The sequence below is a fragment of the Drosophila takahashii genome, chromosome 3L, assembly GCF_030179915.1.
Source record: "Drosophila takahashii strain IR98-3 E-12201 chromosome 3L, DtakHiC1v2, whole genome shotgun sequence".
In the NCBI taxonomy this organism is placed as follows: Eukaryota; Metazoa; Arthropoda; class Insecta; order Diptera; family Drosophilidae; genus Drosophila; species Drosophila takahashii.
In genome coordinates this window covers 3,298,851-3,311,597 of record NC_091680.1, presented here as the reverse complement: position 1 = coordinate 3,311,597, position 12,747 = coordinate 3,298,851, and the positions used below count along the sequence as shown (strand labels likewise).

The 12,747-nt window shown below is 42.0% G+C and overlaps 1 protein-coding gene across 9 annotated transcripts in view; it reads right to left on the bottom strand.

Moving 5' to 3' along the window:
• The window catches only part of Svil (Supervillin), a 133,141-nt gene that overhangs the window by 96,771 nt on the left and 23,623 nt on the right, over positions 1 to 12,747 (bottom strand). For 8 of the 9 annotated variants that reach the window (XM_070214774.1, XM_070214779.1, XM_070214772.1 and 5 more), the window contains exon 2: positions 4,902 to 8,949. In XM_070214774.1, the coding sequence (XP_070070875.1) occupies positions 4,902 to 8,787 (3,886 nt within the window). In that variant the 5' untranslated portion in view covers positions 8,788 to 8,949. Of the gene's footprint in view, positions 1 to 4,901; positions 8,950 to 11,058; positions 11,156 to 12,747 lie in introns of those variants that run through there. The other variant, XM_070214773.1, reaches the window with a different exon arrangement.

Genomic DNA, 12,747 nt, shown 5'->3' with positions numbered 1-12,747 from the left:
ATTTTTTTCTGTGCACTTTTAACACACATGATTACGAATTTTGTGGTATACCATGCGGCGTATGAGTAACGCTGAAAAGGGGAACGCCTGTCTTGCCTGATAGTAATTATCGGGCACAGTGCCCCGCCGCACAAAAGGTTGTCAATGAAGCGTTTGCCGCCTTCGCTGCGACGCCCACTTGGTCACGCCCCCTGAAAGGGGCTGAAGGGGGTGTATGTTCTATTCAAGTGAATATCGCTCATACGCCCGCTGGGCTTCCCTGGGCACATTTAATGGGGTTAAGTGAGTTATGATTATTTCAGCGATGGAAGAAGAAGAAGGAGCAGGCAAACATGCAGAAAAGGAACTCCAGGATACTCGTACACCCATGTGGTTGGTTTATTTATGGCTATAGAGCCTTCCTACTTCTTCCTTAACTTAACCACATTTTGAGGTCCTTGGAACAGGATAGGGGGGACTGCCAAGTCCCGAGTCCCGGCGTAGACAAAAAACAAATTAGAGCCGGGTGACATTTTTATTGCTATTTAGCCTGGTGTGCCAGTGATTGTGTGTGCGTGTAAGTTGGTGTAACGAGAGCAATGTGCTCGGCTTCTAAAAGGTAAATGAACTCTTCTTTGGCGTTGAAACCCAATTGTTTTTATTCTCAGCTTAAAGCAAAGGGCAATTTTCAATTACACCAAGAATCCACTGAGATTGACGACATAAATCTCTGGCCTAAATCCTAAAACAGGAAAAAAATCGATGGCAGAGATTTAGTAAAGAAAAATGGAAATTCCCTAGAGGTTCCATTATTCCCTAGAACCCATCTTAAATTACCCGTTGAAATCATACACCTCATTAGGCAAAAAAGGCCAAACATAATTATGGAAAAAAAAAAAAAAGAGACATAAAACAATAAGATGGCAAAGCAAACTCAGGTCCTGCAGTTGAATGTCCTTTTTATGCCACAACAACATCAGGGGAAAACCGAAAAGGAGGAGCCGCAAGAAAAGTTTGAGCAGCTCCTTGAATTGCTTTCATTATGAGGCCACGACTTTCCCTTTTTGTTGTTGTTCCTTTTGTCGCAAAGAAGACTTTTAGCTTTAAGCTCTTACTTTTTCTATTTTCAAAGAACAAAATAAATACCTTTTCGGGGGGTTTACGTTGATTTTTAGGACTGACGAGTCGGTGACCCCACGAGACAGACAAATTGTAAACAGAATCCCATACACATCATCCCATCTATACGGTCAACATTTTTTCCTCAAATGCTTAACTTTTTCATTTGTTTTTACGCTTGCAACCAAGTTTGAGTTAGGCAAGTTTTTCGGTTTCCACCTGCCCCACTACAAAAGTTTTTATTTAACTCTGTCTGGTTTCCATTTGAATTTCAGGCATTTTTTGACGGTATTCTTCATTAAAACTTGTTAAAAAGAAGTTTAGGAATGCCTTTGAAAATGTTATTTCTCTAAAATAGGTTATTATATTTGTCTTTCTTAAATATAAAACCCATTTATTTAATGCCAATTAGTTTTAAAAATACTTCCAAATATTTTTATTAAAGCTTCAACAAATAAATTGTATTTTTACCCATACAAAATATAATCTCATATTAATTTCAATAGATCAGGATCACAAGCCGAGTCGATATAGCCACACGTCTGTCTAACCTTATGAACGCTGAAATCTCGGAAACTACAAAAGCTAAAGATTTCGGAAGAGTAAAAATGCAGAACAAATGATTCAAATCGGACCATTCGTTAAAAAGTTATGCGCGATCAAAGTTTTATACTCCCTTTAGCTGAGTAACGGGTATCTGATAGTCGGGACACCCACCATTCCGTTTTATTATTTACCCAATATATTGGAAATTTTCCAATACTTTTCCATTTTCCTAAATTTTAAAACGAGTAACGGTTGAAATAATGTCGTTATTTATCGATTTCTATTGATTTATCGATTTATTGATCCGGCTAAAAATTGAGAAAACAGGGGGCATAATTTTTACATTATATTTGTGGCGCCACCTATCTCTCAAATAAGCTTTCCGAGCATGCAACCAACTACTAGCAGAGACACAAACCAAGAAGAGCTTTCCTTTCACATCGTTAAACATTTAAAAATGTTATAATATTAATATGAAAAATGGCCAATAAAATGTCAATAAATATCCAATAAAATATAGCAAAAATCCATAATTTTTCAGCGGCAACAACAACAACATTTTATAACGAATTTTGATTTTTTATTACCAAATATGTTAGTCAAAAATGGAAAATTAATGGTAAAGGGATATAAAAGCCAAACTACACACAATTATTAATAAATAAAAAGCATTAACAACGCAGTAAACTAAAGTAAAAACTTGTAGGAATCGTCGGTTGGTTTTTCAATAACATTTTATTAATAATATAAGATTTATTTGCTTCATGGCTCCTGCTTCCATTTGTCTGGTAAATTATATAAACATTTAAATTATAGCGAAATAATGAATGCTACGTAAGAAAATGGTTCGCTGTTCAGAAACTTAAACTATTAAATTTTGAGCTGAAAATATACAAGAGACATTTTAGAAAATATTTTATCATTAGTAGATGGTAAATGTAAATATCTTTAGTTCGTTGGTAAATCATTATCGAATTTCTCGTGTGCTTAACAATTAAATTTGTGGGAGTACATAATGTGGATTAAGTATTTAATTGATTAATTAATAGAGCATAATTAAGTAAACGTATAAAAATCATTGGCACAAGTTGCAGTCAAATTAACAATTAATTAAGAAGGAAAACGAGGAAACTGTGTTAACTGTGTTTTTGTTTTTCTTGCCACGGTTAGAGAGCATTTGGATGAATGGTATAAATTTCGTTTGCAATTGCACAGTGGGTTCCAAAAAAAATATAAAAGAATAAACATAGGTTTTATTTTCGTATAACATAAATTGCACTTAGCATAGAAGTTGAGAATACTTTTGGTTCTTGGAAATAAAAGCTAAATTATAAGTAAATGTACATATATTTCTCATCCTATGACTAATTACTGTAAGTGGAAATATGTAAGTGCACTTGGTGGCTGCTAAATCATAATTTTCTCTCTGTCTTTACAGTTTCTCCATAATTATACAACAAACAATATATATAACAGCAACAGCAAACTGGGCACTCAGGTGAGCGCAATTGCAATAATGATAATCACACCAATTACGATCAGGCACAAAGTGAGCAAATCGTTCGGTGTAATCAGGCCCACGGTGCAGGCGACAAATACGTGCTCGAGTGTAGTCCAACTGCCCCGGGTTGCACCACCAACCGCTCCTCCAGCTGCATTTGCAGCCGCCGCCTGTGGTGCCACAGTTCGCAGCTCGCCAAAAACGGAAAGAGCCTTGCAGCTGGTAGTAGGTTGTTCATCATCATCATCATTAGTCGCATTATGATGATCTGGATTCACCGGAAGTCCTTTGCGACGTTGATGTGTCTGCTTCTCAGTTACATTGCCTTCTTTATCATCCCTTGCCGCTGCTTCACTGCCTTCCTGCCCTTCCTTCTTGGTATCTTCAGCTTCGTTAAGTGGTTCCGATTTATTTTCCAGCTCCTCTTGGGTTTCAAAATTCACTTTCAGCTCGGAAATGCTCAGGTTGAGTTGGGGGGTCTCGTAAACAATGCTTTTGCGGCGTGTGAACGGCATTACAGAGTCGCTTTCGTCAAGTTCTAGTTCCTCCAACTGATCGTAAGAAGTTTCGTTAAGTCCTGTGGCATTAAGTTCTGTAGCATCAAGATCTATACTATCTAACTCATTATAAGTTTCGTTAAAGTGACTTTCGTTAAGATTTTCTTCGTCAAGTTCAGTTTCGTCAAGTTTGGTTTCCTTAAGCTCTAGCTCATCCAACTCATCGAATGAAGCCTCTAGCATTCTATCTATTATTACCGATTCGTCTAGTTCCGTTTCGTCAAGTTTAAAATGCATTTCGTCAAGGGAAGATTCGTTAAGTAGACTATCGTTAACCTCGATAATGGCAAAAGCTAAGCCATCTACCTCATCTGGAGTAATTCTTTGCAGGGTCTCAGTGGTTACATTGTATACCTCTTCGCTCAGACTGACAGTTTCGTTAAGTTTCAATTCTTCAACTATCGATACCAATTCCTCTTTCGCTAAGCTGACTTCTGTCTCCGTTTCTTCACTACTCTGCCTAGTAATTTCCAAATTAGCCGCTTGAATACTTTCGTTAAGTTCTATTTCTTCCCGCAGACTGTCTTCTAACTCTTCTTCTGTGGGTAAGGGCGGAAAATCTTGAGATCCCATACGATTACCACCTCCCAAACACTCTGTATCCGTTTCCTCTTCATCTGTGGACTCTGAAGCACTAATCGAAACCTCGGATACGTAATGCTCCCTGACCTGAAAGCGACTATTGTAGGTGGTCTGCAGTTCCAGCGAGGCATTCGCATGGTTAGCCAGTGGATAATCCGTGAGACTTACATTCCCCGAGTCGGGATTAGAGGAGGTTTCCTCTAAGGAACTCAAGGAATCAAATTGGGTAGCTGCTCCTTCTGCTGCCTCCTCCTCATTACGATCCATTACTATGCGTATCTTACTGGCATAAATCCGATTAAAGTTCGGGGATAACTTCAGCGTGGACTCCACCTCCTCGTGATCCTGCTCCGGAATCGTCTCTAGCTTATAACTATGGCTACTACAAGTGCTAGCATTATCGTTAGAGGTTGGATGGGTGATTGAGGTGGTGGAGGTGCTAGTAGTAACATCAAGTTGAACATTCAAAACGGGATTAGTAGCGCTATTAGCTGGGCTTTCGAGCTGGGCGGAATTAGTAGTATTGGCATTGGCATTGGCATTGGCGGTTTCGGAATCAGCAGGCGAACTCGAGGTCACAGTGGAGATGGAGGTGGTGGCGGGTTCAACTCCGTTACCTGTCAGCTGTCGGCTGCGTTGGTGATGATGATGATGCTTCGCTGGCTCTTCGATGCCAAAAATGGCGGCCAGCTCCTCGCTGGAGTTGTACTGCGATGGTGAGGATGTGCTGGAGGAGCAGGAGGCTCCCCTAATCCTCCTCTCACCCACTGGTGTCAGTTGAAGCGGTGGTGGTGAATCCGTGGAAACAGTTGGCTTCGTCTCTACACTCGTTGGATTACTAGTGCTACTGATCGTCTTGGTGCTAATGGTGCTGCTCTGCGGTGTGGACTGAACCTCATAGGAGGTGGTGCTAAAGGTCTTGATCGGATCGGTGCTGGGTGCATGGCAATCGCTGCTCTGCGACTTGATGTAGTCGCTGGAGGAGTACGGATTGAAGGAGGTGATGCTCGAGGAGAGCGGACGACTGGCGCCGCGCGAAGAACTCGAAGATTTGGCCAAGCAATCGCTGCTCGAGCTGAACGAACTGGCGGTGGTGCTCACATTGGGTGGGAAACTGCTGCCGCTGCCGCTGGCACCACTGCCACTGGTCAAACTGGGGGCAGTGGTGCGCTGATCATCGGTGGTTGTGGTGGTGATGGTGGTACTGCTGCTGCTCTTTGCCTGACGCTCGCACTCCTGCATAATCTTGTCAATCTCCTCAAGCGTCGTCTTCCCTTGATTTTCTGGAACGGGACAAACGAGAGTGGCATCAGCGGCTGCACCACCTGGTGGAGCATTGGTGGTATTACAGGTGGTTCCTGTCAGATTATCGTAGTCCGGTTGATTGGCCAATTCGCTCAATTGTCGCATGCAGCGCCTAGCTATATGCTCTATTTTATCGGATTGTATGGGATCCAGTTTCTTGATGAGATGGGGCATCACTAGCTGTTCTCCACCCGCTCCAGTTTTAATGGTTTGCTTGACTTGGAGAGCTTCTTGTACAACCACCGGTGGCTCTGTGGTCACAATGTCCTTGAGGATCTTCTCACAAACGGCGTTTGCTGCCTCGGAAACCTCATCGATGGCGCGGATGAGTTTTCCCTCCTTGTGTAGCTTTCTCAAGGGTTTCTCTTGCGATTCCTGATCTTCTTGACCCGCATCGGGCAGAGTTTCCAGCAGCATCTGACCACATCGCTTGGCTGCCTCGGAAACCGCCTCAATTTGCTGCAGTTCATCCTCCAATCTCTGTTGTTCCGCATTTAACTTAGGTCTTGCGGCTGTAATCAAGGCCTCCTTTCTGAGTTCATGCAGCTCCTGACTTAGTTTAATGCTTGAGGCCTGAGCATCCTGGGCAATCTTGTTCAGAGCATCATCCATCATGGGTTCGGGGGTCAAACTCTTGCGGGGAGCAGGAACAGGAGGTGTCTTCTCCTCCTTGCTCAGTCGCTCGGGCAGCTGGGCAATGGCTCCCCCTTGACTGGGATGCCTAAAGGGTATCAAATGATGATGATGATGGTGGTGTTTCTTAGCCAAATCCAGTTCCTCATCCTGGGCTTTTAACTTCCGAAGGAGATCAAGAGTAGCGGGAACATCTTTGGTATCACTACTAGCTCCTCCTTCACCCTGCAAATTGGACATGCTGCCCGATCTCTCCAGATTGCGTGTGAGTTCCATGTAGCTCTTGAGATCTCCACCCGAAGGCTTCGCAGCATCTCTTTGTATGAGGTTATAGATATTAGCCGACTGGGTTCTTATCGCCCGCTGTTTCTTTTGCATGGGATAGATAAAACTGGTCTTGGGTCCTGGAGGATCTTTCCTTAGAGAACGCACAGCCAGATCATCTTTAATGATGTCAGGAGAGCCCGTCTTCTTCTTCACCCTCACTGGCTCCACATGAAGATAATCGGATTGTGGGGCAGGCACAATGGGTCCCACTGGGATGCCAAATGGTGGCTGCTTCTCCGCCGAACGATGTGGGAGGTTCGCTAATTGTAGATTCCTAAAGGCCACATCATCTCGAACGGGATCAGGTTCTCCTGTTGGGGAATCCTCATCCTCGTAGTCATCGGCATGCGCCAAAGCGAACTTTTCAAAGTCACTGGGGGTGGGAATCCTTATCTTGGGTTCCGGTTTGGTTTCCGCTGGTTCAGTGAGTCCAAGGGACTTGTAAATGGCCTCCAGTTCGTTGATGGCCTCCTCTAAATTAGCAGGCTTCTTGCGGGGAAAGTAAACAGGTGGAGGAGGACCCACCGATGGAGTGCTCATCTTCCTTTCAGGATAAACTGGTGGCGGAGCCTGCTGATGTTGCTCCCTCTTCTCGGCCACATATTCCTCGTACTTGTTAGGCAAATCCTCTCCGGATCTCCTGTTTTGATAATGATGCGGCATCGAGTTGGTCTTGTGCACATCCCGATGGCGTATCTCCACATAGTTTTGATTGCCACTCGTTTGATTACTAGGTTTAATGTGCAGACTGCCGCAAATGATGTTCTCCTGATTGGGTGAGGGTTGCAAAGGTTTCTTAGGTTTCTGCACCTCCGAGTACATGGGCATGGGATAGGTTCTCAGTTCACTGAGTCGCGAGCTGGAAAACGATCTCGGTTTGGCCAAGGGTTGTGGGGGAACTGGCGTACTCGGCGTGGGTAGACCACTCTTGGAGGTCCTTAGTACTCCACTGGAGGCTGGAGCTCCTCCGCTGTCCATCCTCCCAGCATCCATCATGTGTATAGGCTTCCTCGAACGCGGCGTTGCATCTGCCACATAGTGAAAGTCAATGCCATTGGGCAGCGATTGCTTGCCGGGATGGGCATTCCTCTCCGATCGAGTGATGAATCTGCGGTGATGCGGTTGCTGTTGACTCACTGGAGCACTGACTATCGAGGAACTGGGCTGGGAGTTGAGCGAATGCACCGATTGGTAATGAGGTGGCTGCCAAATGCGATCGTCCGAAGCACAGCGACTATTGTGATCAAAGGCATAGGAAACGGGACGCAGATCCCCCGAACTGGAACCCATCTGACCAGATCCTCCTCCTATCTGAACCCTCCTCAAAGGATCCCTGGGTGGAGGTGGTGGTGGCAAGGGTTTACTCTGCATCCTTCCATTCATATTCTGCAGGTGTATGTGACTATCGTAGCTGATGCTCCGCTTGCCATCATTCTGCATCGCATTCTGGAGGTTCTTTGGGGGATTCGGTTGCCACTGCACGTAGCCATTGGAGGCATTCGGGGTTGGTTGATAAATAGACAAAGGTAGAGGTTGGGTTTTGTACCTCTGCTGCTGCTGTTGGGGATTAACTACTGGAGCTCCTCCATGACTTGGTTCACCATCCCTCGATAATCTCTTGTAGTAACGCTCATTGCGAGCCGCTCGACTGCGTCGACTTTGTCCAGCGGCGGAGGAGCCCAAGTGGATGCTTTCATCGCTGCGGTATTTGGAGAAGGTTGAGGAGTTCAGCGAGATGAGTTCCTCTTCGCTGGAGTGCGGAGCTCCCGGTGGCTTGGGTCCCCGCTGCGCTGAGCGGGATTTGTTAACCTGAGTGCCAGGATGCTGCTGCAGGAGTAATCTCCTGTCTAAGGAGTTACTAGAACGCTGGTAGTAGCCCGGTTGATTTTGATAGTAGGGCTCTTGTCCTATGGTTTCCAAGGGCAGGAAGAACTCGTTGTCTATGATGGGTTGCGGCGGATGTGGTGGTGGTGGAGCCGCCTGCTCTTGTCGTGGACTAACCACTATGTGATCGAACTTGCTGCTTCCTCGTGATCCCTTGCCATGTTTTCCCTTTGGTTTGCCCGCCGCCGATTGACGCTGGGCGGGCACAAAACCCGCCTTGCGATCCTCCTCGCTGGAGGAGGCACTCTCCGCCTCCTTCTTCTTTTTGAATAGACGACCAAACGACCATTTCTGTTTGCCCGAAAGCTGTTGCGAGGATCCTCCAATGCTGTGATTGCCCCTCAGCCGATCCATGTCCTCCTCTAAATCCTCCTCCTCCTCGTGGTTGTGATGATGATGGATGTCCGCTGTGGTCGTCGTCGTGGTGATCACCTTCGAATCTTCGCTGTTCCGGTCATTGGTCAGTTGAAGCTCCCTGGGCAGCGGCAATTGTGGCCGCCAAGTGGTCTGAACAGTCTGTAAATAAATCGAGAAAAATATAGAGTTTAGTTGATATTTTTCGCTCGCAACGCAATCAAGATAAATTTATGTTTTATTTGCTCGCAGAACCGCGAGGCTGATAAGATTACGTGGTGCCAACTTGTGTGTTAACTTGGCCCAAAGACCTCAAGATAAGCAAACCCAGTCAAGTTAGAATTTAACGATCTTCGCGGCTATCTAAAAGGTTTCGAGCTTTTTTACGACCTCACGTCGCTTGCATTTTACATGACAACTAGAAATATAATATCATCTTATTCAGGGTCGTTGGTCTCATCATTAAAAAAAATATATATTTAAAAGACATTTTACATTTTAAATATAAAAATAAAAAAATATCAAAAGAAAAATGAACAAAATATATAAAAAAATAAAGAAAAATAAAAAAAGATATTATTACATTATGGAAAACTTTTAAGTGTATTTCCTTCAGTTTTTTATTTTTTTCTCAGTGCAAAAGACACTAACTTGAATCTTTTTCACCGCGTCCTGTTGCTATTTCTATTCTTTTTTTTGCAAAAACATTTCTGATTTGCATACAGCTCCCACGCGCCGCTTGTAGTTACTTTTTTAGTGAATTCAGAGCGGAAGCAGCTTATTATCATAACAAATTAGACATTTAGTAGAGTACCTAGTACATCGGCTAGGCAAAAAAAATGAAACCTATCTAGATAAACCTCTTATCAGTTTGTTTTCATACATAATGCATAATGTATTGTTAAGTTCCTGGAAACAATTCAGCCAATTCACCCATGATCCATCAAAGCTTTTTACTCATAGACCAAAAAGAAACCATTTATAATCTTATCTAAGAATCCCATTTGCCAATTGAAAGGCACCGCAAACACAAATGCTGAAACTCATTAATTTAATTTATTTAACAGCCCTCTTTCCATACAATTTCCATTCCGGTTTTCAATTTGTTGCTTTTTTGAGGATATTAAACGAAAATAAACCAAATTGCGTGTGAAATTTGTCGGTGGGGGGAGGTTGCTCATTTATAATATTTGTTTATACAGAAAGCTCTGCAATTGGGATGATTTTTTGGGGGCACCAGGCGGTGTGTGGGATCTGGACGCATCATTTCCGTTGCTGACGCCATTCAAAATAGCTAAGGATGACGGCAAATGATATGGGGGTAAAAAAATATATACCAAAGGGTTACAAGCGGTAAACAAAACGAATGAGGGGAAACATAAGCATAAAGAGATTATGCTCGTGTCGAATGATATTTGATATGGTTGGTATCTTTTTCCAAAGACGAAGATCTCTTCAAATTGTCATGGAAAATATGGAATTATTAGCACTATTATAATGCAATCCATCTGGAAGTTATGGTTATTGATAGATCACTTAACAGATCTTGACAAAATGGATCAATCACATAAAAAAAAAACCATAAATATCATTGATCTATTATAATCCACTTTTTTTATGATCTCATGTACAGAACTGTAGAAAGAAACATTTTAAGATCACCTAAAAAATAATTTCCACATTTGTCTTTCATAACAATTCAAAGTCTCGTAAAAAATTTTAAGAACTTTTTCGATATAAAATTCCATGAAAAACTTCCCACAACACATGTCTCTTCTTGTGGTTCCTCACTTGTCAACTTTGATTTACGGATGAAAATTTATGCAAGACTTCCCCGAAGATTTTTATTCTTCAACATGATTCACAATCGCTTTTTGTGAGACTCATTATAATTTCTGATTTAGACTATATTTATGTAAATTACATGAGAATTTTTAACTAGAGAATTTACGGTCTCCTAAACAGCTGCGTAATGTCGGGCAATGTGCCAGTAAAAACGCAAAGCAAAAAAAAAAATCATATATGGCTGAGTAAGATGGCCAACACAAATCACTCATACGCAATGGCGTAAGCCGACCAAACAACAATAGGAACACACATATCAAACGTGCGATTGTATCTCTGGGGAAACTATAAATAAGCACACGCAACTCCAGCTGCGAAAAAGCGAGCAAGAGATTCCCCAAACTCAAATGGCAAATCCCCAAAAAAGACGAAAAGTATTTGAAAGAAAACTTAAAAATAAAACACAGGCATCGAAAAAGTACAAACTGGGAGGAAAATACAAAAATTCGCGCGATATATAGATCGAGTTTTAAAGAGGTGAACAATCCGTTCCGATCCGATCCGTCACGAGCACGAGCGCTTTTCGAACTGATTATGGGACTAAGGAAAAACTTTCCGTGAAGATCGATTCGCAGGCGACTGAAAAATAAAAGCTCACAAAAGAAGCTCCCCAAATGGGCGGCAAAAGAGCAGCTATAAGAACTTAAGAGAAATCTGCCGAAGAATTCCCAAGAGTGTATTTTACATGATTCGGGGCGAAAATGAGGCGGTGCTCCCCTATAAGAAATGCCTTTAGTTAGTCCCTTAAGCCCTAGGCAAAATCTCAATTAAATAAACACCAAATGGAAACTAAATTGATTTTTCTAGGTTCCCCCGAAAAAATCATGATCATTAAAAGTGTATTACGATTCGGGGGGCAGTCAATGAACTTTTTACCCCTGCCTTTAGGCCTTTTAATTAAGGCCGAAAATACACAATTCAATTAAGTGGGCAGGGAAAAACTCTTCAGGTGAAGGCGGTTCGTTCGTACATTCAGCCTCCAAAAACTGAAGCGGAAAAATACAAAAATGCATTCGGAAATTAAATGCACTTAAAATGATTTTATAGTTCTATAAATTGTGGAAAAGTATAGAAAAATATTTATAAAAGAAATTGTTTTTTTATAATAATTTACAAATTAGTTTTGATAGAAAAACTTATCTTTTACAAAAATTTCAAATTAAATTTGGTAAAAATACTCTTTCTTTTAATGAAATTCTGTTAATTCTGTTTAATTTATTATTTTAAGAATTTTCCAGTGTATGTCACGTTTTCCTTTTGGTTCTGTCACCCGATTAACAAGCTCATTAATTTCGGGGAAAGGGGAAGGAATTCGAATTCTGTGGGCAACTTCTGCTTATGAATGTCCTCCGAAAATAGCCACTCTATAGAGAATAATACTGATCGAAGATGTTCCACTTGTGTCACATAAATATGTCCGAATGATTCACTCGTCGTGTATATAAAGGCGATGGCTAATGCAATTATCTCGCAAGTCCAAAGGTAGGAAAAACTGTTTAGACAGCTTGGAAAAAATCGAATAGAAAACCACGAGCTATGCGGAAGATCTAGACGACGGCGGCGAAACACTAAAGTGCACTCGAAAGTGGGTGAAGTGAGTTCCATCTAATTATAGACAAACATTTGCTATATATATAAAATATATATATAAAGATCAGACGGCAATATGGGTCACCTTTCGCGAGAACCGGGGAGTAGAGAACTACCTGAGTAAACTCGGTTAACCTTGGATTCTCATCTCCAAAGCGCTTCAATAAAAATGTTTTTGCTAATTCCTTTTTTCGCAGCTGTTCAACGAGAAGTTAATGAACTGAAACACGAATTTTAATTACTTGCTTAATGACTTCAATTTGATATTTTGTTCGGTTTTGGTTTTAGGGGAACTTCAAAGCAATTGCTTTACATACATATATCAAGGGATTTACAGAGTGTATTTATAAACTTGGCAGTGTAGTTTGAATACCGTTTTAAGTATCTGCCACATCCGCTTGCGAAAAAAATGTATCTCTACGCCACCATCAAAAGAAGTTGAAATATCTGTGTCAGAGCGTCAGAAAATCCCCCAAGCTTATCACACACATTATGCAAAAAAGCCGCAAACTCAGATGCCAAGTT